This window comes from Pseudomassariella vexata, assembly GCF_002105095.1.
Source record: "Pseudomassariella vexata strain CBS 129021 chromosome Unknown BCR38scaffold_2, whole genome shotgun sequence".
NCBI lineage: Eukaryota > Fungi > Ascomycota > Sordariomycetes > Amphisphaeriales > Pseudomassariaceae > Pseudomassariella > Pseudomassariella vexata.
In genome coordinates, this window is record NW_024467957.1 from 597,960 (window position 1) to 624,330 (window position 26,371).

At 49.4% G+C, this 26,371-nt stretch overlaps 9 protein-coding genes and 1 non-coding gene across 10 annotated transcripts; 4 read left to right on the forward strand and 6 right to left on the reverse strand.

Annotated features, from left to right (window-relative positions):
- Window positions 1–53: 53 nt before the first annotated feature.
- BCR38DRAFT_419689 (uncharacterized protein) lies at window positions 54–2,959 on the reverse strand. Its single transcript, XM_040859336.1, has 5 exons — window positions 2,631–2,959; window positions 1,955–2,535; window positions 1,867–1,898; window positions 566–1,808; window positions 54–503 (listed from the first exon to the last, which is right to left on the reverse strand). Exons 1-5 carry the CDS (start codon window positions 2,696–2,698, stop codon window positions 391–393), a joined length of 2,037 nt encoding a protein of 678 aa, XP_040719596.1. The 5' UTR covers window positions 2,699–2,959; the 3' UTR covers window positions 54–390.
- A 208-nt stretch (window positions 2,960–3,167) lies between these two features.
- Window positions 3,168–5,504, forward strand: BCR38DRAFT_471118 (major facilitator superfamily domain-containing protein). The gene is made up of 4 exons (XM_040862853.1): window positions 3,168–3,800; window positions 3,870–4,245; window positions 4,301–4,378; window positions 4,434–5,504. The coding sequence occupies exons 1-4, from the start codon at window positions 3,568–3,570 to the stop codon at window positions 5,259–5,261; spliced, it is 1,515 nt and encodes a 504-aa protein (XP_040719597.1). The 5' UTR covers window positions 3,168–3,567; the 3' UTR covers window positions 5,262–5,504.
- Window positions 5,505–10,038: 4,534 nt separating this feature from the next.
- Window positions 10,039–10,110, forward strand: BCR38DRAFT_t47. The gene has a single exon. It is a non-coding gene; the product is annotated as a tRNA-Ala (tRNA).
- A 1,897-nt stretch (window positions 10,111–12,007) lies between these two features.
- BCR38DRAFT_480825 (uncharacterized protein) lies at window positions 12,008–12,283 on the reverse strand (the record flags this gene model as incomplete). Its single annotated transcript, XM_040863314.1, has 2 exons — window positions 12,008–12,169; window positions 12,224–12,283. 2 exons carry the CDS (start codon window positions 12,281–12,283, stop codon window positions 12,008–12,010), a joined length of 222 nt encoding a protein of 73 aa, XP_040719598.1.
- A 1,993-nt stretch (window positions 12,284–14,276) lies between these two features.
- Window positions 14,277–14,861, reverse strand: BCR38DRAFT_405347 (uncharacterized protein; the record flags this gene model as incomplete). Its single annotated transcript, XM_040857955.1, has 3 exons — window positions 14,277–14,420; window positions 14,500–14,680; window positions 14,737–14,861. The coding sequence occupies 3 exons, from the start codon at window positions 14,859–14,861 to the stop codon at window positions 14,277–14,279; spliced, it is 450 nt and encodes a 149-aa protein (XP_040719599.1).
- Window positions 14,862–16,158: 1,297 nt separating this feature from the next.
- On the reverse strand, window positions 16,159–18,603 carry BCR38DRAFT_405348 (uncharacterized protein; the record flags this gene model as incomplete). The annotated part of the gene is made up of 4 exons (XM_040857956.1): window positions 16,159–16,251; window positions 16,940–17,877; window positions 17,936–18,012; window positions 18,068–18,603. The coding sequence occupies 4 exons, from the start codon at window positions 18,601–18,603 to the stop codon at window positions 16,159–16,161; spliced, it is 1,644 nt and encodes a 547-aa protein (XP_040719600.1).
- A 142-nt stretch (window positions 18,604–18,745) lies between these two features.
- On the reverse strand, window positions 18,746–20,666 carry BCR38DRAFT_89613 (uncharacterized protein). Its single transcript, XM_040865738.1, has 2 exons — window positions 19,658–20,666; window positions 18,746–19,608 (listed from the first exon to the last, which is right to left on the reverse strand). Exons 1-2 carry the CDS (start codon window positions 20,375–20,377, stop codon window positions 18,835–18,837), a joined length of 1,494 nt encoding a protein of 497 aa, XP_040719601.1. The 5' UTR covers window positions 20,378–20,666; the 3' UTR covers window positions 18,746–18,834.
- A 414-nt stretch (window positions 20,667–21,080) lies between these two features.
- Window positions 21,081–23,183, forward strand: BCR38DRAFT_89643 (uncharacterized protein). Its single transcript, XM_040865740.1, has 3 exons — window positions 21,081–21,658; window positions 21,747–21,850; window positions 22,007–23,183. Exons 1-3 carry the CDS (start codon window positions 21,288–21,290, stop codon window positions 23,116–23,118), a joined length of 1,587 nt encoding a protein of 528 aa, XP_040719602.1. The 5' UTR covers window positions 21,081–21,287; the 3' UTR covers window positions 23,119–23,183.
- Window positions 23,184–24,371: 1,188 nt separating this feature from the next.
- On the reverse strand, window positions 24,372–25,473 carry BCR38DRAFT_89627 (U1 small nuclear ribonucleoprotein of 70kDa MW N terminal-domain-containing protein). Its single transcript, XM_040865739.1, has 3 exons — window positions 25,040–25,473; window positions 24,840–24,967; window positions 24,372–24,786 (listed from the first exon to the last, which is right to left on the reverse strand). Exons 1-3 carry the CDS (start codon window positions 25,299–25,301, stop codon window positions 24,565–24,567), a joined length of 612 nt encoding a protein of 203 aa, XP_040719603.1. The 5' UTR covers window positions 25,302–25,473; the 3' UTR covers window positions 24,372–24,564.
- A 190-nt stretch (window positions 25,474–25,663) lies between these two features.
- On the forward strand, window positions 25,664–26,188 carry BCR38DRAFT_405352 (thioredoxin-like protein; the record flags this gene model as incomplete). Its single annotated transcript, XM_040857957.1, has 3 exons — window positions 25,664–25,702; window positions 25,755–25,837; window positions 25,897–26,188. 3 exons carry the CDS (start codon window positions 25,664–25,666, stop codon window positions 26,186–26,188), a joined length of 414 nt encoding a protein of 137 aa, XP_040719604.1.
- Window positions 26,189–26,371: the final 183 nt, after the last annotated feature.

A 26,371-nucleotide genomic window follows, 5' to 3' on the forward strand; every position in this document is an offset into this window, starting at 1 on the left:
CAAAGCTGATCACACGCGGAATACGACCCTAGTGAATAGAATAAATAGGATAGCCCGGTTTCCTATTGTAGCAAATAGATGTAATCTATTTTCGCACCTATTTATACTACATTTTCTATAAACGTGCTTGCCTAGCTCGTCAACTCGCTTTGTCATGAATTCCTAAGTCCCTAAGGTAGCAACGTAAATACCAGTGGACCAAAATTCGGATACCAGAAAAGTGTACGTTGATGTAGAAATAGATGAGAGCTTTGCCTCCATATGCTTATTGAAGTATTTCCTAGGCACCAAATACTCTTATGCTTGGCTCCATTGGTGGTGACTACAATTGTTATGTTTATCCCTACGAGCCCTATCTGCCCCAATTAAGCCGACTACGTATATCCCACCCTAATGTGGCGCCTTAGTCTGCACCAGCTGAGAAATGGAAGACGTAAAAGCGCAATTGCGTGGCATAAGGTCTAGCGCCAAAGGGAGATGAGCAAAATCGGCGAGATGGTGGTCTGTCATAGATTTAGTGATTGTGTCTTCCTCGAAGCTTTGGAATGGCCCCAATGTCACTAACCGACAGGATCCAGAGAAGAATTTGTGTCGCCAGCGTCAATTTGCATATCACTATTCCCATCCTCCGTTTCGCGGATGATACGCACCGCCTCGATCGCCTTTTGCGATTCTTTGGAGCCGGCGCTGCTCAAGGGACGCCAGATGGCCAATGACCTCCTCAAAAGGGTCTTAACCTTGTCCACGGTGACCCCGTCAGGCAGTCTGCCATCACGAGTAGGCCCAACTCCAGCACTAGCCCCGCGACTTTGCTTCAGGTAGGTGCACAAGACACTGGTTCCGAGCAGAAAACTGTATGTTATAACGGACTTGAAGCCCCACCAGACCGTGCAGAGCTGGCCGAAGGGATGCGTCTCCTCGTCGATGAAATGTTGGAACTCGAGAACTTTGACCGCGGCTTTTATAGACACCTCCCTGGAATGGCCGTGTTGCAGAATGTACTGCCTGTGCAGGATGATCTGGAGGTGGTAGAAGGTTATCTCGAACCAGATACGTTGCATAACGGTGTGAGGCGGGTCCGTGATGGACTCGGCCAGTGATCGCCATTGGAAGTGGGTTGGCAGGCTGCTGCGGCCGTCGTGCAGCATTTGGTCGATGCGCATGATTTCGTCGTAGCTGGGCAGCTCGGCTGGGGCGACGGCGTCGTAGACTGTGGTCCAGACCGATAATATGCGGTACTTTGCTATAATGAACAGCACGGGTGTGACATCGGTCTCAGGTCGTGATGGAGGCAACTCTACCACTGTGCTGCTAAAGTCGGCATCAACAAGGTTGCGTGGCTCGACTTTGTCAACCTGCTGCTCGCGTATCAGGCGCCGCATGCCCATTTGTTCCGAGATAACAATGTCGGCCTGATATATGGTGGCCCAAACACGACGACGCATCTCGCCCTGAAAAGCCGGGACGTGGGCTGCGTCGCGGTGGTAGCCCATGCGCATGGCCAATTGGACGGTGATGCCAAGCACCATGTAGATTCCCAACTCGTCATCCTCGCATAGTAGCTGCTCAATGTTGATATATATCACTAAAGTCTCGAGCACAAATGGGCCTGGCTGCGTGTACCGACCGAGTTTCAGGCACTGTACGATGCAGTCCCGGAAGGTCTCTACGAGGGCTGCTTGTGTATTTCCCAATCCTGCAGGGCCTGATGCCATTTGCTGAGCTAACTTCACTACGCACATGATTGCAAATAGAAGGCCGATCCACATGATGGGAGCCGCTCCAGGGTCCTTCCAAAATTCCTGGTACTGAGAAATGTGTTAGTGCGCAATTAGATTTTGGGGATGATGCTCCCGAATTACACACCTGCTGCATGAACTGTCCACTGTGGAGGCAATCTGTGATTTCAGTCAACAGTGGCCTATGTTGGGAAATCGAAACAAGGGAAACCTACACGGAGCGAGTTCCATCGAGTTGAAGTATTTGGAAATGATCCTATCGACCACTGGACGCGGCGGTATCGAGGCCAAGATCTCAGGCTTCTCGATGGGCCTGGACGAACCATAAAGAAGTCGAGGGCCGGGGACGTGATGTGAGGCAACGGACTGGGTGGCTTCGACAGCATCAGCATCATCTTTCACGAGGCCCTTGAGCTCGGAGATGCTGTCCAGGATGGCAGCCCACTGGTCGCTGCCTCCGGAACTGACGCTGTTGCTCTCCGAGGTCTTCGTAATGATGTCATAACCAGCGATCCCCGTGATAGGGAAATCATTTTGAGTCGCAATTGGGCTAGGAAATGCCGATGTGTCTACTGAAGCATAGCTGGAAGGCGACGAGGCCTGCTGCATGAGGTTGACGACTAGCTTCTCCAATTCTTGGATGCGGCCTTCTACAGTAGAACGAGAATATCCTCGCCGATTCTCCTTGGGACGATCTGGGGCATTCTGTAGTACGGTGCCTGACGGGTAGGTGCACGACTGGCTGTGTCCTCTGTTGACACATGTTGAGCAAGGTTGCTGACGGTCGCATTTCACCCTGTTGTTGTTGACGTGTCACCCGCAAAAGCCCATCCAAACGGAAAACGCCAATGAATCTCCAAGAGAAAGAGAGGACAAGATGTTGGAACCTACTTCTGTCTCCGACATGTGTTACATGATAGCTGTGGCTTGTCTCGGCGTCTGTTGGGCGGTGGTGTCATCCTTATTCTGGTGAGTGCCGCAAGTCGTCACGCGATGTTCAAATCCAATGGTTAAGTGAGGTTCGGAGTATTATCAGATTGCCGGACGGAGGATCGGGCGTCAAGGAACCGGGAGAGAAGAAGATTGCTTGTCGGAATTGGTTTCGTTATAAGGTAGGGCCTACTAACATGTGGCTTCCGCCAGCCTGATGGTGGCGATGGGTTGTGGTTTGGCTCTTTGTGTTGGCGTTTTGGAGAATTGGTAATTTTCGGCCGTCACCCTCCGACCCTCAACTCACTGGGCCCCATTCCAGAGTGACACAATGACAAACACAACGTCGGCCTAGAGTTGGTCCGACCTCGAGCACTGCTTTACGTGACGCATCAATTAAGTACATTCCGGCAGTTCCACTGGCCACGATATGTTTGGTTAAAATTCAAATTGAAAATAGTATCCCGACTCTCTTGATAATAAGATACCACTGTGTCTAATAAAGTCGTCCTCCGGTCCTGCCGGCTTCGGTGGATCGGACGGTCGGAGGTGGAGCATCGGAGGGTCGTGCCTTCCTCGTAACAAACCCGGCCTACGGGAACCGTTTCTGCCCGGACCATTGGAAGATTCGGAATTGAACAGTTCTTTTTCTTTAAGAATTCTGCATATCTATACAACCCGTAACTGAGCAACCAGGATCTGGAAAAACTCTCCAAACACTAACCACCAATTCTGCGTCTGGCGAGTCCCCCAAACGCCACTAATTCCACATTTGGTGAAAGTCCCAAAGCACCAATTGTCAGATTGGCTGTCTTAGGATATCGATATAACCTCTATTTTCCCCCACTCGAAGGCCAAACCTACATTCACATCGAGTCTTGCGCCTGCACTACTCAAAATGTCGGCCGCGCAAGATGTGGAGGCGGCGGCAGGTTCGACGCCCACCACAGATGGGGAGGTAGAGTCAGGCCAAGCAAGAGATCCCAATGATTCGGAAAAGGCGATTGTTCCCGAGAAAGACCCGTACACAGTGGACTGGAACGGCCCCGATGACCCTGGAAACCCGCGAAATTGGAAGAAGTCCTTCAGAATACTTCAAATCATTCTGATCAGCTATTTCACCCTGAACATGTGCGTCTCTCATCCCCACAGTTTCATTAAGGCGAGCGCCACGGCTAACAATTCATCGTGCTCTAACAGGAACTTGGCAGCGACCATGTTCTCCCCCGGCGTCCCGCAGCTGGTCGAAGAGTTTCATGTCACCAACTCCTACATTGAGACCATGTCACTCACGATATACGTCTTGGGTTTCGCCACCGGAATTATCATTGCCCCGCTGTCTGAGCTGTACGGCCGTCTGCCTCTTTATCATCTTTCGAACACCGTCTGGCTGGGCTTCACCCTCGGTTGTGCGTTCAGCACCAACATTGCCATGTTCTTGGTCTTCCGCTTCCTCGCCGGCTGTGCGGGTTCCGTACCCATGACGTGCGGTGGTGGTACAATTGCTGATTTAATCCCCCCAGAGCATCGAGGAAAGTTTATGGGAATTTGGGGCCTCGGGCCTCTGATCGGTCCAGTAAGTTGGGAAGGCATATTCCGTGAATGCACGCTGGCTGACGGTAGAATAACAGGTCATCGGCCCTATAATTGGAGGTTTTATGTCTCAGTCCATTGGCTGGCGCTGGACCTTTCGATTACTTGCTATGCTAGTAGGTCCCCCCTGAAACCCCGCAAGCCGTTATATAGCTAACTCGTTATCAACAGGGAGGCGTTGGCTTGATCTTGGGCGTGGTCATCTTGCGCGAAACCAGCGAGGCAATCCTACTCAAACACAAAGCAGCGCGCCTCCGAAAAGAGACGGGTAATGACGCCTACCAAGTCGCAGCCCGCGTCAACAAGGTCGGCAACATGACACCGGGCCAAATGCTTGTCCGCGCCCTCTTACGCCCGAGCAAAATGCTTCTGTTCTCGCCTATCGTGCTGTTACTCTCGCTCTACTGTGGTTTCGTCTTCGGTCTCATCTTCTTCCTCTTCGACTCATTCCCTCAGCTCTTTGGGGGCACCTACGGCTTCTCCCCCGGCCTCTCGGGTCTCGCATACCTCGGCCTCGGCATCGGCATGCTATCAAGCCTGATTCTCTTTACCGTGCTTAGCGACAAGCAAATGAAGCAGACTGATGGCGTCTCGCGCCCCGAGATACGCCTCAAGCTTATGATGTGGTTCTCGCCCGTTATCTCGGCTGGCTTCTTCTGGTACGGCTGGTCTGCTGAGGCGCGCACACATTGGATTGTCCCCATACTCGGAACGCTTTTCATTGGCTTCGGTTCCTTCTTCGTCATCCTCGTCACTCAAGTCTACTTGGTCGACGTCTTTGATGCCAAGGCGGCCGCGTCGGCGCTCAGTGCTGCCCTCGTAATGCGGAACCTCTTCGGCACGTTCCTGCCCTTCAGCGCTACCCCGCTGTATGATTCGCTTGGATTGGGTTGGGGGAATAGCCTACTGGGGTTCGTGTGTGTCGCCTTTGCACCCGTCCCATTCCTCTTCTTCCGCTATGGTGAGGCACTGAGGAAGCGATTCCCGGTTGACTTGTAGAGAGTAGAGGGACCGTATTGACTGTAGACGACGAGCTACGGTTTCTTCGGGGGGCGACGGCATGAAAATGGGCTAGATAATCTACATAAGCCCTGGAGCTAAAGAGATGTCTCCTGTTCGGGGGGATAAAATCTCATCTGTGAATATTGACGTACCAAGGCTGCATCCTGGGAGATATAATCCCAATGAAGCATCAGCCTTGTAGTTTAGCTATGTATAGAATGGATGAAACCAAAAGACTACCATGACCCATCCACCCCGTACTTTACCCTTGCTGTTACAACGCAGTTGTATCCCCGTTCCCGTTATACGATTCAATAGCCTTTGAAATCCATTTCGGCCTTGCTACCATCTCTTCTCACCTCATACCTGTTTCACATACCTTCCTCACTTCATCTCAAAATAGTAAAGAAGCAGCGAAATTCATGTAGGCTCGCTCTTCCCGCCCTTATTCAGCTCCACATCCCTATGCCTTAGCTTGCAGTAAACTAGGTACATAACTCCTCATCAATATTCGTGTTTATATTCATCTAGACAGACAGATATCAAATTTGGCATGGACGACAATATTCGATCGAGTACGATATTTGAAAAGATATCTTTTAAGCTCAACTCGGAATCGGCACATGGGCTTATCATTCATGGATTTTACATAGGCCACCAGTTGAAAACATGGAGTTAAGTCTTATACTCTCCTATCATATAAACCCTCTAATTCACAGCACAAACGTGGCTGACTTGAGAAGCGCAACTATAAGGATAAAATCATTTGTAACAACCCATAGACCAATGTGAGATTATGACCCTGGGACGTTTTCAAGAGTAGCAATACAATTGATTACAAAAGAAAACAATATAACTGCTGGTTGAGGTGATAGCTTTGTTGCAGTAGACAAATGAAAATTATAGACCGACAAAGAAATCCACTGGAAGACGAGTTTTCACACAAATGTCGGAAACCATCTGAACCCAACGGTTGTGGATAATCATCAATACCCTCACTATTCTCCGGACTTTGGTTGCCAAGGCTCAAATGGCTATTTTGACCATGCTGGGAGACCCTGTCGGCCCTGTACGACTTGTTAGCTTGAAAATCTCTGCAAAATGTCTCGTGCTTGAAAACTTCGCTATTATCTTGGCATTCCTCTGGCTCTTAAGCCGCCACCCTTTTGCTATGGATAGTCCAATTGCCCCTACAACGCCGACTCTAGTATTGTCGTCATCTCACCAGGCCTCGGCTGAGGCCACTACTGTGCCTCCAGAGGCAGGCTTAAGAGCACGTTTTTCAGTGTTTTCATGGCTTTAATTTCTCCGAGCGCGGTAGGTCCGTCTCGTGGGTATGGGCCTATGGCCATGATATCCAGAAGGTTAATGAACGACGATAGGTGTATAAACGTTGTATTGATAATTCAGCACTAAAGCCGGCCAAGTTCAACGCTATAGAGCATCTCATCAAGAGGCATAATATTAAGGAGCCGGCTGGCGGTGGCAAGTCCTGGTTAGAGCTTATAGCTAGTGAAAAGATTATTATTATTATTAAATACGCCGTAGGCTCGAAGCCCCCGGTACCTCTACTAGTACTCCCGTATGTCAAACCGTGCCCTAATGGCTGGACTAAATACATACGCTGCGTCGTCGGTTCGCCCTATTGGCGACTGCGTTGCGTTCACTACCATACTACGTTGGTTCTCAACCTACCAACAAAGTCCCCCCTGAGAAGATCGATGCTATCTGGGCCTTGAAGCTGTCCGACCCGTCCCTAGCAGCCATCTTACAATAGTCCCACTAACTACTGGTTCTCCTGTTGCCGTTGCGAGGTCTCTGCGAGAGTATAGTGGCCGTGGTGCGATGGCGGCCCGTAATCGTTCCCTCGGTCCTTCCAACAGCCCGCAAAAGAGGATTACGTGCTCTGCCGTCTCAGGGGCATCGCCACAGCGGCATAGCGGCGAGTACACGCCAAAAGCCCCTGTCTTGAATAAGAAGGCTGCTAGTCCTATTTTTTCCGTCCTGATCTGGCACAGCGTAGACGCCTCCAGTCGGTTCAGGCCGAAATACTTGCCCCCTTTCGGTATCTGCATCGAAGGGCCCTCCGGTTCCTCAGCGATAGCGCGTCGCTGGCGATCGTGATGCTCTGCTCCGGTGAGCCATCTCTTCCTCCAGTGGTCGAGGAGGGCAGCCGGGACCTCCTTTTCCTCACTCATCCACTCGGAGCCCCGGGCCTCCTTCTCCATAGTGTACCCTGCCGGTCGGAGTAGCTGCGACGCCTGCTTCCTCTTCGCCGGCCTATCCTGCCGGAGTATATGTGACGCTTTAGCGCTCGCGCTGCGAAGCAGATTTCTCTTCCCGCTAAGCCGTAGCCGTTCTTCAAACTTAGCAGCCCGGGCACTAAGATAGAGGTCTAGTGGCGGGATTGCTGCTTCTGCTTCCAGGTGGCGAACCGGCGTCGCTTTGTGGGCACCACAGACTACCCGGAGGCACTCGTTCTGTATCCCCATCAGGCTCTTAGCTGGCCCTGCCGGTTCCTCACTTATAGTATGCCACGCAGTCGCCCCGAAGGCAATCGCGCTACGGATAACCACCGTATATAACAGCCTCGCCCGTATAAGATCGCAGCCCCACGACATATTGACTAGCTTTGTCAGGGCTAGCTTTTGAGTTGCCATTTTTGTTTTAACACGCTCAACATGGGCGTGCCACGTCAGTTTGCGGTCGAACCAGACTCCTAGGAACCTGGCTGAGACTACCGGCGACACTGTGGCGTCCCCAAGGCGAATACTTTGCGGCAAGGGCTCTCGGGCCCTAGTAAAGTGCATTAGCTCACTCTTGTCAGGAGCGAACTCCATCCCGTGCCTCACTGCCCACCGCTGACACGTAGCCCATGCGCTCTCCAACCGGCGGCAGGTAGTGAAAAGAAGGCGCCGCTTGAATCGATCAAGAGCCATTTCTCGATCGTTGCCGTCAATCCGCGAGATTAATTCGCCGCCTCCCAAGAATTCATGGTTTCACGACCCTTTTGATACCGGAAGCCGTCGTAACCCCCCTCCCCCTAGAGCCAACAACTACTCCCGAGTCGACGGCGATGAATACACTACATGGTGTACCAATGACCATGAGATGGATATGAACATCCGTGACCCTATCGGCTACTGGCATAACCGCCAGTTAAAATACCCTCGGCTTTCGTTGATGGCACTGGATTTCCTTACAATACAGGCTCTGACGGCTGATATGGCTATGAAAATAACTGGCCGGATGAACCAGAGTTGGCTATGGCCTCATCTGTAGCCTCGTCCGCCAGTATGTTCCCAGGGGACGGCGGCGGTGAGGTTGGCGACAGTTTCATGTCTTGTCAGTAACTCTAACTATAAAGCCACTAACCTCAACAGAATTTTGCATACTTTCTGTGGCTTTCATTGCTCGGCGGAGTTTACCAAATTCCGGATGTATCGCCAGGGGATTCAGCCACGAGGAAGGGGGATGGAAAAATCGGAAATTCGACCAGCAATCATGAAAAAAGTCCAAAAAAAAGTCCAAAACAAAGTTCTTTGAGGTTGATGCCTTTCCCGTTTGAGTCCGTTTGCATGCAGCCATCTGCAGCTGTATGCCCTGCATCCTACTTAGCCCACATTTTGAGAGCCACTTTGGAATTGGTCCTCATGCCTCCATGTTCTTCCATCCTTGAAGAAAAGTCAAAGCGAAAGCGAAGACTTGCAAAGCTGTTGTTGTTAAGATGCCAGATGGATTGATAAAGATCCCAATCCCGCCACGGAGAAGAGTCTAGGCCTAGATCGAATTCTGGCTCTGATGGGCGGCAATGATGAACGTGTTAAGCAGGATGTGGAGTCGGACAAGCTCAATATTGAGACTGAAGCAGAACCAACAGTTCGGCTCCAGAGAGGCATCAAAATAATATTTATTGAGCTTACGGGGGCCAATGACGATGGGGAAATTGGGGAATCCCACGAAATGTTGCACAAACAGCTCGGGTGACCGACGACAATTTTTGTCACCAATAATACCAAGAAGATGAACATGCTCCTCTTTTGTCGGGTTCGCCAATATCATACGTCTCTATCACGCAGAGCTGTTAAGGCCGCGCGTGCGGTAACTTATGGACAACCTCGCATCACTAATGCGAGGAATTATTCTCATTAACTGGCAGAATTTCTCCTAATTCCACTTCATATAATTATCTCCTATTCACACTCAGTAAAAGGAGCCCCGTTTTCAAGTCCAGACAAGTCACTAGAGTATATATCAGTAGAGTAGTGAACGGAGGTCGATTTCTGCGAAAGTGAAATGCTATCAATGTCTCTAGCCGTTTGTTGGTAGTGACCCATTTTCCCAGATTGATATACACAGCTTCGTTTAATATCCGCTTGCAACTTCAGACCAACAAACTCGCCGAACACTGCAGTTAAAATCATAGCTTGACATGATAGATAACTCTACCATAAGCTCACAACTTGTCACGGCTCAGCCAGGACCCCTCACCACAACCGCCATGTCCCACAAAAGGATGCGAACTGGGAAGTTGGCCAACTTCCGAATTGGTCAGATTACACGCCGTGATATAAACCCCGTCATACAGGTTTCTTCCAACCTTGATGTTATAAGATATTACCAAGTGCTTCCCATGCTGACTACAATAAACTATCGACACCAGATCTTTGCTGCTGTTGTAGAAGACAGTGGTAGGTGACGAATCGTGACCCACCAGGAAAAAATCTGCAAAGGATTATGAACTGCAATTGCAAGATTTCTTTTCATCATATGAGGGCCAATGGTTTAGTGGTATAATACTTCCTTAGCATGGAAGTGGTCCTGGGTTCGATTCCCAGTTGGTCCACAGACTCTATTGTGATGGGAAATCCTTTTGATCTTTTCCTTTTTGTTTGCGGATATACCAATTGTACCTAACCTTACTATATATAGTCTGTCCGTAGGAAACTATGTTCAGACGTACCATATTTAGGAGGTTTACAATGGTGTTTTTTTTATCAATTGGATCGATTTTTTCGGTTGCGTGTCGCGATCTCTATCTTGTTATTGCGATCTAGATTGCGGAGCTCGTGGGCATTGGCACCTGTTTCAATATGCAATGATCAAAAGGAATGACCATCAGAGGAGCTTGTCATCGTTTGGCAAGTGTTGAATGTCTAGTGGAGTGTCTGTCACGGTTCTATCCGTGCCGTTGAGGGGCTAACAGGATTGTCAGCCCTTGCCAGCTGGCACCCCTACGTTATTAGACTAGAGCTCAAGATTCTTCCAGGATTAGTCTTGGATCTTCTTGCAACAACAATAAATCTACCTGACCCCAAACTACGATCTTGACAGTGTTAAGATAATAGTACTAGGGCCAGGCCTTCGCAATCGGCGTGAAGGCCTCAACAAGTCATTAGGTTCATTAAATAGCCTATTGAGAGGCCTGTAAGATCACGCCATAATAATTTAGCCCTTGAGGTTACAGTTGAAGTATATTTAACCGTAGGTAGTATCCTTCGCAGAATCAGTCAAGCAGTCATTCACTTCTTTCTTTCAGACATGGTAGCATCTGTAGAACCAACCATCTAATAGATCTATGTATATTCATCATATCAAAAGCTGTTAGTACTGCACTAAGCCCGACCCGTGATAAACGAAGGCCATAATGGTGCTGACCGTTTTTCGCCTTGGTGACAAGGGGATTGCGCTCGAGACTGAATTTGCAAATCATCTACCTCCCTGAAAAGATGCGATAAAGGAGGAGATCAAGAAATTTGGTCGAAGCCGAATGCTCTGAGCTGCTCTAAGTACTTTTCCTATGAAAACTTCGCGACTTGTTTTCGGCCTGAAGACGTTTAAGCCTACGGCCACCATCCATCGGCTTGCTGAGCCAATCACACAACAAACTAGAGATCAGACTCGACTCCAAACGTTATTTTCGAGCCACAACGATGACTTAGTTTTCCTATGCGCGATAAGAATATAAGCTCACTTGACATCAAATCGTTGGCTTTTTGGTCTCCTCGCAATCCGAGATCTGTCAGAGAACAGAATGCTACAGGCTCTAGTGTAGGGACGTGCGAGTCATGACCTAATATGGAAGTCTTGGTATGCGGAACAATCGGGGAAACTAGTGCTCTGCGGCTCCGACGCCGGGTTCTAGCTATCTATGTAAGGGGGCAGATGTCCGGGAAGAAGATAGGAGGGCAGAGATCAATGAACCATCGTGGGCACCCCTACCTGAGACCGCCAGTGACCGCTAGTGACCACTCGGTGCTACGCAGTAGGACGCCCATTACTCCCCATCACTCTGTACTATCGCCTCTGGCCTAGCCGTACCCTGACAAGATCTCTTTCACTTTACTGTTAGTGCATATCTCTAACGAGTCTTGGAACAGACGTCTTACATTAGTAAGTGTCGTAGTAAATTTGTTAACACCGAGAAGCAGATGGAAGTTGGAAACATTGTCTCTATACAATTCGGGGACCAGGTTCAATGATTACCAATGTTGAGGACGGATTGATTAAATGGCACGAGATAAAAGTAGTACACAGCTCGTTAAAACGGTCATGTTGAAGTGAGCAATGTTTCCTCACAATTATACCGTGTTGCGAATGGACTAACAAGCTGTGTACATCTACACTCATTCACCTTAGGCTCGAGACCAAATCATCGGTAATTCAAACGTTATTCCACATCGTCAAGGGCAACATACTATCGCATCTGTCAAGTGAAAAGTCATAAGAGCGTCCCATTCCATTTACTTGGAACCTTTGCCGCCATGTCCAGCACCCTGACTACCCTGGTTGGTGCCAGAGTGTTGACCGCCGAGCTGAGAATGTCCAGAGTTGGCATTGTGAGCCGCAGCGGACTGAGCTCGAGCTGTGAACCCGCCGGACGACATATCCCCACCGTTCTTGGCCTGGTCATAGTTACATGTGTTTAACTAATGGTAGGGCCTAGGAAGGTAATATACCTGGGACGACTGGATGCGAGCCGCATCTGACGGCGTCATTGGAGTTGATCCCTTGGGCATGGTGGACGACAGCTGTATATTTCTGATCTTGTATTTGAAACTAATAAGAGTTGGTGTGAGAGATACTGTTAACGTTGACAATGTTTTCATAATATGCTGGCCGGTAGTAACAACCTCTTTTATAGACCTTTTTTGCCGAGTAATACTAGGCACTAACATCGGCTGCAATCGAGTCTTGTGAATCCGAGTCTGGTATATTTCATGTGAATATGCCGGCAGATGGGCCACACGCGGTTCTAGATCCTGAATAAGGCGACTTTCAGGTAAAGGATGCATTGTCTGACGTTGATGATGACGTTAATTGATACTAAAGTTTGGAGCTATATATGGCAATCTCCGGAGCAAACACTTGGTTTCGAAAGCAGCAGGGACAGACCTGCGGACCTTTTTGTATCACTTTACAGACCCTTAGGCGCTAAGGAGTAGCATTGTAGTGGCAAGTGTTACAGCGACAGTGGGTAAATAGCATTGGCCTTCTTATTAGCTGATGGGCTGGCACATAACGCAATCTTGGGTGAATATAAAAGAGGTATAAGTTTCTGGCCTACCCTTATGTATTAGGCCTTCAAGGCAATTGCAACAAACTACCAGTCTTAGAAGGATATATGGCCACTACTTATTGTACCACATAAGTCCTGCCTATGGGACAGCCACCGTTCATTTCTATCTATGTAAGGCCCTTATGACCGCTGTTCAATTCTGAGAGGACTCTCCAGAGGGTAGAACGAAGCTAGATATCGTTTTCTAGGGACTTACTAGAATCCGAATATATAGCCTAGACGACGGCTGTAGAGACTATGTTTTCTATTACGCTGCGTACGTACTGTTAATATACTCAAATCTAGCCTTAGCTAGCCTACTTAAGAAGACAGGTATATATTATTATGTAAATGGGTCCCATCTTTACTACAGACCCTTGAAGAAATCGTTAATCTATCTCTTAGAGCATATTTATCCCTTTCCGTACGTACTTTCCGGCTACCTTTGCTACTTCTGACGGCTCTGGCGGACCAACCACAAGCTCATGAGCATGTTTCCACACTACATTCGCAAAGATCTTAGTTTCTATTAGATCTATCGAAGATCCCAGTGTGCTGTGATCTGCTCGTCCAGAACTCTGCATCCACGTCAATAACCCGCCGGAACGTATCTGCGGAACCAGTGGCTCGTCGGGTTCCGTCTGAGAATCCACCAAATCTCCGGCACCGTCTTATTTGCCTGGCAACCCCGTTGGGGGTGGAGAAAGCGGTGGTTGTTGCACTTCTGCTTATGCTTGGGCTTCTCGAGCCTGATCGGACGTACCGTCGCTGGTGAGCGCATCCAGGTCTATCCTGGTTGCTGAGTTCTTCTCATCGCCAGGGCCCGCCGTGTTTCTGCTTCTTCTACTCCTGCTGACCCTCCTTCTCGTCTTAGGCGGCCTGTTCGCGCTTCGACTCCAGATGTTCCAGACACGCTGCAATTTGGTCAACTCTCTGTCGCTGCTCCAACTCTTGGGCGATAAGTATTGTTCTTAATACCCGTGCTTTCGTGTCTTTGGGCAGTACTGCTGTTCCAGTTACCGGCGGTCGGGGTTCTCGGAACTTACTCGGCTCCCACCTGTCCTTAGCTTCCGTTATGAGGTAGACTTTCCTCCTAGGCGACGGTCAGGTCCTGGATGCTAATGCTGACTTGCTTCCCAAAAAGGTAAAAGTATATCGAACGCTAAATGAGAAATAATGTCAAGCTAGACCCTGGATTATCGACTAGGCCGTGCACTCTATTCAAAAATATCAGTACTTTGTCTCGAGATCAATCTAAATAATTAGGTGTGCCACATCTTTTAGTGGAATAGTATGCCTGTTAATTTCGAACTCATGTCCGTCTTCGTTACTTTACACTAGTCGAGCTATAGATATAACGTCCACTACCTACGTTCCGCAATTCTCAAGATTACTATATTTAGATCGATCGGGTTTCCGCGCTATTATAAGAAGACGACGGGTGACCTCCCGGTCTAGATCTCACAGTAATAACTTATAGATCTCTTCGGAACGAAACCAAGCTTATCGGCAAGTGAAGTAAAGTCGAATAACACCATTTCGTCCGCTGTCTCGCCTTTTAGCCTTAATAGTTTCTTTTTCAGCTCGGCCGGCACATCCTAGTATTTACGTAGCGCGAAGATCCATAGCTACCTATAAGTCACGTCAAACTGATCTCCTTCATAGGCCGGTACGTACTTGAAGGACGACGTGGACACTTATACCAGGTATCCATATTCGACCCGTTCTGTAATAGAAAATCCATTCTCCAGGGCAGAACGTATGGTTTCGTTTTTTTCCAGGTATACCAGCCTCTTCATACAGTCCACCGCAACCTGGAGTTACTTGAAATTCTCGAAGAATCCACAAAGAGAGCGAACTAGGGAGTCGGTAGAAGTAGAGCAAATCCTCTCCCAGAGAGCTTCTTGCTCCTACTAGTCGAAAGCAATAAAGATGTCGCCGCTCCGGACGAGGCCGTAGAGAACTTTAGCTTCTACCGGATATACTCCAGGCGCTTTGATTTCCAGACCTTCGACCGTAACTCTGTCAAGTTTCTTCATTACAGTCTCGTCGTTATCAAAAACAAAATACCAAAAGTCCTCAATATGTTTAAGAGACGAGATGATTTATTACAGGTCAGTAAGTTTCCCTCATCCGATAGGGTTTACATACTTCGTTACATATCATAGAGATTCTCTTAATTATTACGCTTAGTCTCAGGCCTATGTAGATGGCTCTTGGATACTAAAACGCGTTCAACGCAGGTGTGAACTTTCGGTAACCAAAGAGCTGTTCTAGTCCAGGCCTCGAGACAACCCAACCACTTCAACCTGGCTGCCAAGGGTCGACGTCAACCAGCCAACTCAACCTACCAATTCTCCAGATTCTGGTTGCCAAGCCATATCAATTTGGAGACTCGGTTGGTGACTTGGTTGCCAAGCTAAGGGCTCACTATTTTTAGTAATTTTCACGTGCTAGAGGCTCCTTCTAGCCTGCAGAAACTTCGCTATCATCTCGGCGGTCCTCTAGCGTTGAATAAGCATAAATGGGATGTAATTGACCCTAAACGTAACGGTGCCGGTACCATCAAATACAATAAGAAGAGAATGGCTATGCTGGGCGTTGAGGAGGACGTCAACCCTTCTCTGTGTAGCTGGCACTTGTGGCCCCAGACAGGGACTTCAAGTGTTATTGAATTGTAGTTACCGTAGGCACCCCTCCTGCAAGCTCATTTGAAAGGGCAACCTTCCTGTCCTTCTTTCAGAAATAGCATGTATTATTCGATCCCTCATACATCATACTTGCCATCTTATCACCACATCTCCACATCTCAAGCACTAACACACACATAATATCCCAACCACAAAGTCCCACAGCTCCCCCAACCTGCGGGTTCCACGTATTGAACTGCGCGACAATAATCCCACAGCGTTAGAGCTGACAATGCTCGGTAAGCGCTACGCAGTACAGCGCGTAGAGCAGACCCAGCAATCCATACGAGATCACAGAGTTATTAATCGAGGATTGAATCTCTCAGTTATCTGCAACTTAGGCTAAGTCCAAGTAGCTGGTAATCTTAGCTAGTCCATACTACTAGCTAATCACGTGACCGTTAGTCAGTTATAGGACCCTTCGTATCTGACATTAATTGTAGTTACCTTCCCTAGCACACAGCCTGCATTTATACCTTACGTAAAGAACCTTAATTCATATTGATACGAAAAGGTAGGGGACCCACTGGTTAGGTGAATCCCATTCAATTAGATACTATAACATTGCGCACTGCTGCATTATAGCATCCTTCCCCCTAGGTGCACGCATCACATATTTAGGACCTAAGAAATAAACTGATATAGGTTACCTAAATAGGATAGCTGGGCCTACAGTAACGATATAAAAACTATTACTCCCGATAAGAAAACGCCCTACATAGACTATTATTATAGAGTGCTGAACATATAGATATAGTTAGTAGTATTTAGGGTCGAATATACTAGAGGGAGTGTTATAAGGGGGGACCAAGCCCCTGAGCAGGTATACCAAGAGATCTACATGTAGTAGACGGATTAATTCTACTATCTGAAAGCTAAGGGAATAGTAAGGGGCCGTTGACATTTTAGGAAAACCTTTAAGCCCTTAAAAGGGGCTGGAGGTACCGAGAGAATTTAGGGCGGCAAATTCTGAATCAAGTGCTACCTCTGTTGAGCCTGGTTAAGCATCAAGTTCCGCACCGTCTGTCAGGGTACGGCTAGGCCGAAGGCAATAGTACAGAGTGATGGGGAGTAACGGGCGTCCCTCCTACGTAGCACCGGGTGGTCACTGGCGGTCTCAGGTAGGGGTGCCCACGATGATGCATTGATCTCTACTCCTTCCCTATCCTACTTCGAGATGGTCCTTATATAGATAGCTAGGCCGCCGCTTGGACCCGGCATAACAGCAGGGTCGGCGATGCCAAGGATCTTGACTCTCGTCATCCCAAAGCTTCACATAGATTGTAATCATGATTCGGGAGTCTTTTGTCCGAAACACCCCTCCGGCGGCCCGCCGGTGTCCTGCGTTCAGTGTCCTGACACCCACTGGTGCCTATGGCATTCTGTTCTCTGACACCGTCGTCCTTAGTCTCTCTGTCTCTTGCTACCCCAGATGATCCTGTCACGTTCCGATGTATGACGATCTGATTCTTCTCCTGGCTTTTTTCCTTTTGGTTAGCAAATCTCGGCGTATCGCCTTCCGCCTCTTTGTCTCGATCAGTATCTTCAGCGAATCCACTTGGTGAAACCGGTTCTTTTTCCATCTTATTCTTAGGCGTCATCAAGAACGTATCACGTTCATTAAATCCACCGTCGCGCTTTGTCTCCAGTTCAGCCCAGTCCTCTACACTAGCAGCTCCGCGAGTCCGAGAAGATACATCTTGGACCACGTTCTTGTCCTCTTCGGCAGCCGTGATCCGTTCCTCCCTTGATCCCTCTCTTCTGTTTAAATCTAATGTTTGGCCGTTTTCATCCTTGGCGACCTCCCTTCTAGACCGACGATGGTCGATGTCCGGCTTCGTGACTACCTTTGAGACTTTTTCATCACTGCCTGTAGAACCTATGGAGCTACTTCGCAACTGCTCTCTTCCCGGTTTCCTGGGGCCAGCTGATGTTGTATCCAATTTTGACGGTGGGCTGCTTGTATTTTTCGCCTCATCTTGGTACCATGAAGAGTTTTCCCCTTTCTGCTCTGCGCTGACTTGAGGGAGAGATTGATGGGGCACTCCTTTGCGACGGTAGTCTATCCCGGGGTCATCTTGTCGAAGCTCATCTGACGGTGAGAAAGCGCGGCATTTCTGATCAATGGCCGGAACCTCAGGAAAGGATGAGGGGTCTTCAATAATCGGACTCGTGTCGTCAATTATCCCCTCCATGGAAGAACTGCTATCGTTTGAAAGTTTCTTCATCATCCCCTGCACGACCTCTGCAGCCGTTTCAGGCTTCGATGGCAGAGGTACTACTTTGGTTGACCTTGCTTCTTTTTGTATTTCCTCGTGTACTTGGGGTTGGTACCCTACGTGCGACGCAGCATCAACGTTGGCAGCTTCATACGATTTGTGAGTAACTCAAAACTATAGCAAATACAAGATACCAGCACTCACGAGTCACAGAGAAGGGCCTTCCCCTGGTACGTTCGATCGATATGCTTCGGCCACGCGTGCTGATCTCGGAAAGAGCACTGTAATAGGCATCGTCAGTTTGTAATCCTGTGTCTCATGCTCAGAAACACTCACCGAGAATCTGAACTGGTTCTGCGATTTCTTGATCGACTTCTTGGCCTACTTCTTGAACGGCTTCTCGAATTAGAGCGCTCATCAGCTCTTCGTGGCCATCCCCAGGCCGTCATTACAGATGGCTTCAGACATGTCCCACCCCGCTCTGGCTGGAGCTTAATTCTATCAACCGCAAGATCACTTCGTAATAGGTCCCTGGACCTGGTTCCATGCTCACAGCTCAGTTCTCTCTTGTCAGTGGGATCATCGACGTTTTCAAATGAGACTGACACTTTCTTCCGTTTTAACAGATGAGGCTTCACCGTCAGGGCAAATTCGTCCGAGCTATCAGTCAGGACGTCTTCAGTCGAGATATTGTTAAAATCGTCGTGAGTTTCGAGGCTGGATAGCGACCTAGAGTCCAGCTGAATTCGCGTGGAATTCCTATTCCATACCGCACGTCTTTGCTCGTGGAGGCGCTTCGAAATTTCGGGCATCTTCTGGTCGATTTCTGCGCCGAATTGCTCATTGAGGTATGCATAACACCCATCCGCCATCTTGAGTGCAATTTCTGCCACTCTACTGTCGTCTGCGAGTCTGTAAAGCAGCATACTCGCCACCCATACATGTGTTGTGCTCACATAATCCACAAAGCCCGGAGCGAATATTTGCTTCGTGAGTTCACTTGCCAGCTTCTCCCTCAATTCATCTGTATCCGAAACCAAGTACCTTGAAGCCAGCGTGTACACGTAGCCGTAGTTATTCCCTTGAACTTCTTTCTGTACGTTTCAAAGCATATCGAATTCTTTCAGTGGGTTTGAAGTAAGACGTATGAGCTGCTGTAAAGCTATTTCCTGGGTGTTGTAGTCCCCAAGTTCTTGCGCTGTTTTCAAGGCTAGTTTGATAGGGTTTTTGTACTTGTCTTCTGCGTCTGACAGCTTCCATCCCGGATTTTCATCGTTGACTGGGACATATCGTGGTAGTCCCCGGCGGGTGTAGTGATATACAACTCCCCGAGTAGACTGTAGGTATTGAACGAAAGCGTCGGTCTCATTGGGGCCTTTTTCGTTGCTAAACTGTGCTTTCGCTATAATCCATTTGATATATGGTCGACTCTTCATGGTCTGAGGATCATTCTGCGAGACCGACTGAGCAAGCGGCCGAGACTGATCCAAGATGCCTTCAACCATATCTTCCTTGCCGTTGAAATAGAAGCAATAGTCGATTACGATGGATGTGAAGATGCTCAGTAGTGCAAGGCTCGTCGAGATGTCGATATCACCATCAGGGCTCGTCCAGTCTGTTTTCAAGGCTCGCAAGCGTAGGCGAATCCCGGAACAATCAGTCCAAAATCCAGTCATGTCCTGTATATTTTCCACGGTTATCCTGGCGAGCATGATATCATGGAAGTCCCAGATTCGGCCTTGCCTGAGGAGATTTGTGTACAGGCTTTTGTAAAAGGTTTCAGGGAACATTTCCTCAAGGTGTTGGTGGAGTTCAATGCGGTTTACATGAACATGCGGAAAGGAACAGAAACGGATGATCAAGGCAAGGATTTTGATCTGAAACATTAGCATGGATAGGCTTAATGAGCGACATTAATCGGCTTACCTCAGTTGATGCTATGTCCCGCCCTTCAGGATTAACGGTAGAGTGAAGCGTATCCAAAGTATCTGATATGATACTGAATCGTCTTGGATCAGTCCCAGGTTTGTGGCAGTCCGCATAGAGTAGCATAAGCCCCCAGTACATCTGAATCAGCCGGCCTTCCTCATTGTCCAATATATTGCCTTCTGCGTTCCAAATTGGGTCGTCTTCAAGCTCGGCTATGGCTTTATAATCACCCTGCTCAAGCAACATCTCTGCATACTGCACAAGCACATACGGCTTGTCCATATGTTCCTCCAGATTATCCGCGAAGAATTCTTTTGCGGCAGCGAAGTTTCCGAGTCTAATCAAGCGGGCAAACTCTTCAAGACTGCCATCAAGGTCATGTTCTACATCCATATCTAGATGGACTGTGATATTGGTGGTTTGGGACGGGTTCCATACGTTAACGTTCTGCTTCGCCAGGAGTTGTCCCATGTCTCCGGGAGGGGTGGTATCTGCTTTAGCAGATGGTCTTTGTACATCGTCAAGAGTTTTGCCTTGGTATTGGTATTGCTGGTTATCTTGAAAGGCGTTGGCATCTGCAGGCTGTCTATGTTCGCGCTGGTGGTGATTCTCACTTTCACCCGACAGTGGAAGATGATCATTCGGTTCAATCATCCGTCTGCATGCAGGCAGCCGACCAGATGAATTAGGGCGGTGTCCGGTCCTCACAAGTCCCATCTCTGACACTGAACTGTCACGGTCATACCTCTGCCCCTCTCAACGTATGAGTGCTTTACTTGCGGGCACAAGCGCTCCACTCCTCGTCCGGCTTTGATCGCGAACCCAGCCTTCCATCCAATCGTATTTATCCGGTTCAGAGATATCGTATCGATCATGTATATGCAATGGTCTGCCATTACGATCATACCGGTCCCAGGACGAGTCCAAACGGTCATAGCCGTACCGGTCGTAATCCGGTGGTCGCGCCGGTGGGAGGCCGCGACCTTGAGCCGCAGGAGCAGAGTCCATAGGCAATGCTCCGTTTGACTGCCTCCAAATAGGATTAGATTGCCTGTCCATGCATTCAGTGCCTCCAGATGTGTAGATGGGGTCATATGCGTTATCGCCGGCCATAGTGCGGGACTTTGAAGCTGCTGCTCGCTTTTCCATGTCTGGCCACAGATGGTCGTTCAATAGATAGAAAGGCCAGGCACAGCTGAGAGACCCACGAGAGAAACAACGGCGACCTCGCTTTCATGATATAAAAGTTGACCGTTGCCTCGACAGGTCGAAGAAGGCTGAAGTCACCATCGTGATCGTAATCAGCTGTGTCGTCATTTTGGGGGTGGCGGAGCTCGTTGAGCGGCAGGACGCAAGCTGACAAACTGAAAGATGTTGCAACGGTATTTCCAGTTCCATCTGCTCATCCTGGTCGACCAGGGTTTGTACAGGTTCGCGAGGATCAGCTCGTAGGCGCCAATAGAAGGGGCTTACCGAGATCTCAATTGAGCGAAGGCAGCCTTTAAAGGCAATCATTCCCGTCCAACTGGATAACATTCCATAAATCATAAAAAGTATTCCACCGCGCAAGGCCAGTTGACTTACCCAATACCGAACTGTGAATGCCGTCGATTATATCCACCAAGAAATGTCTGAAGCACCGACAGCCGCACATCCTTTACTGCACCGCGTCGGCCGACGCCATGGAAAATACGACTTTGGGCGCTACGAGCGCCTCGTAGGCCAGCAAGTATCCATTGGCGCAGGAATGATCGGTAAAGTCAGCGTCGACTGCTGCTTCCTGTTCAAGAAGTCGCAATGGGGTGTCCTCACTGAGCAGCAGAACCCCGCTGGCGTCGTCTATCTGGACCTCGCCTTTCACCAGCCGAATGACTGCCGCCTGGAAAGTGCGACGGTGACGGTAACGCTGGACGATGACGATAAAGACCTAGTTCGCCAGTTCTCGGGTGGCACTTCACCGGTGACCAAAATGGAGAACCCAGTCCGCATCAGCTACTTGTACGTAAATATGAGAGTTGTTTCATCTTTTTTCTGGGCTCTCTCTGGAGCCAAACTCTCCAAAGAAAACTGACTTCCGTTACTTTAGTGGGCCAAGGCAACTGAATGGCCAGCCGCGGCAGCAGCTCAAACTCGTCAGACACAGGGCTACTCCCTACGTTGAAGCCGGCGGCATCGTCGGCATTGGGAACAGTATGCAATTTCCAGTTATTCCTCCCCCTTTCTTGTCAGTCTCAGGAGCACAAATTACCCGATAAAAGCAATTATTGCTCGTAAGACATGGCTTAAGGCTCCCAATTCGTGGCTTACTTTCCCAAATGGTATCCAAACTTACCCACCTTATCGCAGTGGGCAGAGACTCGGAGAAGGCCTTCATCCAGGAGAGTCGCTGGATTTTCAACAGCCATATCGGCCCAGACAGAAGCAAGAAGAACAGCTGGGCCTACCGTGTTCTCCAATGGGAACTTGCCGAGAACAAGCTGGAGAAGCAGGCAACCCATAACAATAAGTTCCATACAGCTTTTGCCTTCGAGCACGGAGGACAGCCGTTCTTTATGAAGGTTGAAGTCGATGGCAAACTGAAGCGTCGGTTGTGGCCATACAAGTTCGGGTCCAAAGATTCCGCGACAACGCTCGTCAACTTCGGTGGTCGCGATAAATTCCGTAAACCGCTCGATGAACTAGCCATGGGTCTACCACTCGCCATGGAGGAGGAGAACAACCCTCCCAGAGAAGTACCCAACAGAGAATCGGCAACTTTCCATTACGGCACGATGAAAGCCGAGCGACTGGCCATTGCCGCCACAAACTCTAGCACAAACCGGTCATTGCTCGGGCAGCAAGGTATACCCACTGCCCAGTCGAGGCCTATTCTGAATCAAGCTCCCTCAACCCTAGGCCAGGTCCTGGGCGAAACTGAAAGCGACGATCCTACAGCCCCAACGATATCCAACCTTGTCAATGCTTTCACCTCCTCGACGCAACCGTCTCGACCACGGCTTCGCCACACCCCCATATCTAATCGAGTTCCAGCGTCCCAGAGCCGGCAGCTAGATCTACTTGACACGACGTCCACTACGTGCAACAGCCAACTAGAAACCGACGCCGCATCCATCACCGTCGTAGGCTCGGAGCCAGAGTCCTTAGAGACGACAGACGAAACCATCCTAGCCAGGTTGGAAAACACGCAAAAGCAGGTGTCCAAGCAGCAGATCGATCTAGAAAAGCTAATCGATATCCTCGACGTCTATGGCATCCTCACAATAATCAAGCTGATCATTGGACTTATGAACGTTTGCGGCGTCAGTTTATTGTCGGATAAATTGTCGGATAAGGACAGTCATTCCCTTCAGACTGAAGAGTGTTGTAAGAGCGAGACAGATGAGCCGAGTGTCATCTTCGATGGGAATAAAGAAGCACAAACGTCCCCCACGGCAAAACCTGAAGAAGTTGCGCATTGAAATGTACCTATATACATCTTGAACTATAGCATATTGTGCTGTTTCGGTAACGCAGCTTATTGATACGGAGCTGGCGAGCGGCCATCCATAAACCTTGAACCCATCATAGACACCCAGCTTAATCGTATTTCAGAGCCGCCACATATATAATACTACAGTATTCGCGAAGTCAATCAAGATGATGTAATCGTACACAACATACAGGTTTCCTTTGTGTCCCTCGGGCACGCCATAAGGGGCAAAGTGGTCAGACGAATAATTATAATCCTTACCGCTGACCTTACCTATGGTAATCATTGCACTGGACTGGAGGCTTATATCGCCTGTCGCAAATCTTCCAGATTGCTGTTGTAAAAATACATGGGAACGTATTACCTTGCCGACCCTGACGGCAAACATTCAGGGTATCCGTGGAATCGTTCGTGGTTCCTCAATTATGCCTACTCCCAGAAGTAAGACCGGCTTTGGCTTGAAAAGGAGCCGAGTAACGTAGGGAAAACCGAATGTACGATGTCGATCTTGACTGGCATCCTCGAGGTCATTCGTGGGTGGGCTTTGGTTTTTCCGGTGTGCTGGTAGAAATTCGAGGCATCCTTTACCTTCAGGTACGAGATACGAGAGTGTGGTTGAGAACTTGTGCTTACCCTTGCTTACCCTTGGTGACAAAAGGGAGAAGGAAAGACTGAGATGATAGATGGCAGATGCCAGAGTGCGAAGACAGAAGATACCCACCGCCAAGACAACGTCTTTTGTCGTGATCAGTAGCGACGCAACTTGCGAGGATCTTCCTGGTAGCTTGCCTCGTAGCCACGCTTTCGAGAGTCGTCATCCCGGGATCTATCGAAGTCGCGATATCCTCGGTCTCGGACGGGCTCTTGGTTGGCGTTGGCTCCGCCGCCACCGCCGCGTCTGTCTCGGTCACCGAATCGGCCTCCATCACGGTGTCCGCCAGATCTGTCGTCAAATGAGCGACCACCACGATCAAACCCACCTCCTGAGCCGCGGTCTCGACCGCCAAACCCGGGACCTGCAGGCGCGTTAGGAGGAGCTCCGTAGCCATTCTGTTGACCAAAGCCGCGATCACGGCCTCCGCCGAAGCCGCCCCCTCCCCCTCGAAATCCACGGTCACCACCACGGAAGTCGCCACGGAAGCCTCCCCGCCCACGACCACCTTGGAATCCGCCTCCTCGGAAGCCCTCACGGCCACCGCCAAATCCACCTCCAAATTGACCAGGCCCGGTTGGTCGCGGAGGGGCGGCCTTCGTGTATCCACGACCACCGAGACCACCCCCAAGACGACGAGGCTTCCAGCCCTTAACCGTGCGGCCTCTCTCTACATCCACCTTGATACGACGATCTTTGATGCGAATTCCATCACAACCATCTAGAGCAGCTAATTACACGTGCGCAGCAACGCGCTTTTGTCAGTAAAGCCTTACCATTGTATCATACCTTGGAGCAATGAAATGGTAGGGAAAGGGGAGAGATAGGCAAGCTTGAGGGCCACATCTCAGGTGAGGGACATGTTGAAAGCTGTTGGAAAAAATCAATGGTTGTTTTACCTCTCATGTCCTTCTCACGTTCGAACACAACGAAAGCATATCCACGGTGGGGCTTCTTCTTCTTGTTGGGCTTCTCATGGGCCTTGACATCAGTGATGATGCGAATCTGTGATAGGGTTAGTGTGATACTGCCGAAGCACCTCTGGGATTGTGTCGTACACGTTCAATGGGACCAAATCGTCCGAACTCTCTTTCGAGGTCCTGTTCGTTTGCTTCATAGCTGAGTCTGGCGACAACGAGGGTCTTGAAGGCATCTCCACGGATGTTGGGGTCTTCCTGGGGCTTGTCTGTGCGTTTGTTGTCAGTACAATATCCATCCAGCAAAAGGAGAGGCAAATATCGACAGAGGGAGGACCCACAGTGCAGTGGTCCTTCAGTCAAGAGCTTCTCGGCAGCTGCCTTCTTCTCCAGCTTCTTGCGATCGCGCATTTGCAGCCAACTCTCAGTGGGGACGTAGCCATCGTTGTCCTTGTAAGCATTGAGAGCGGGAAGGTATTGTGCCAGTCCAGTGACACGGGCTGTCTTGCGCGCTTCGGGAGCTTGGTCGATGTGAGGAACCCATCGAAGGGGAGGTCGCGGCGCGAAGAGCGCGAGCAGCTGGGGAGGAAGTTTATCCGTCATCGTCGCACCCTATTTGTACTTGTCTAGGTCGAGTGTTAGATGAAGGAAAACTCGACGGGGCAGGATGCGATGGGGTGGATCCAAAGAGACTGCAAATAAGATGCCTCTTCGATGGATGGATGGATTGAGCAGGCAGACGTTGCTGTGTAAAGATGCGAAGGTATGCAGATGATCGCGTTCTGGCATCGAGGAAAATGTCGCCAATTGAAGGTGTTTTAGCCGACAATTAGGCGACGACAGGTAGTGGCGCTAAGACCCCAGAACGCTCTAGCGGCCGGCCCTGATTCCAAAAAAATCGCGATACGCAACAGCAATACATTGGAGGAGGTGACAAGACTCGGTGGACTCCAAGACACGCAACAATGACGATCCGGGCGTTAGAGAAGGTGTCAGTTGGCCAGGTACGTCTAGTAGCTGTATTCCCAGTAGATGCATGTGCTAACAGAGCTGCAGAATGGCATCGGTGCCTTCATCCTACAATGCAAGAGGATGGACATTCACTATTGCGACCATTCAGGGAGCTCTCGAGGCATGAAGTAAGAGCTCTTCAAAGCCGACTCCCATGTTCGCATTTCCATACTGATTCGCCTTTCAGCATCTTTATCCGATCAATGCTTCAGAAGTTCGCCGCATCCCACCCCCAGATCGAATTTGCCGTCTCTCCACGGCCGAGGAAACACCCCGTCATGATCGGTCACTACATCAACGGCAATCAAAAGTCAATTTGCGTGAAAAACATGGAGCCCACAGAGATTTTGAAGAAGGCGGAACTGTTGCGAGACGCAAGCGGGGAGAAGATCAAGCGAGTCAACAAATCCGTTAAGAGTATCAACCCGAGTGTTCGTGGCATATGGAGTCCTTACCACGGCAAGGGGATTACTGTATGAGGTAGTTGTGGCAGGAAGGAAAACTCAATATTATGTATATGAATGTACCAATATCTCACAGGGACGGGTATAAATGTCAAATGTATAAATTACGGATGGAAGGCATAGCGGTAAGTCCGGGAAAAGGAGGAAGTGATATGCGTACGGCCGAATCCAAAAACCTTCCATCTCACATTTCAGGAT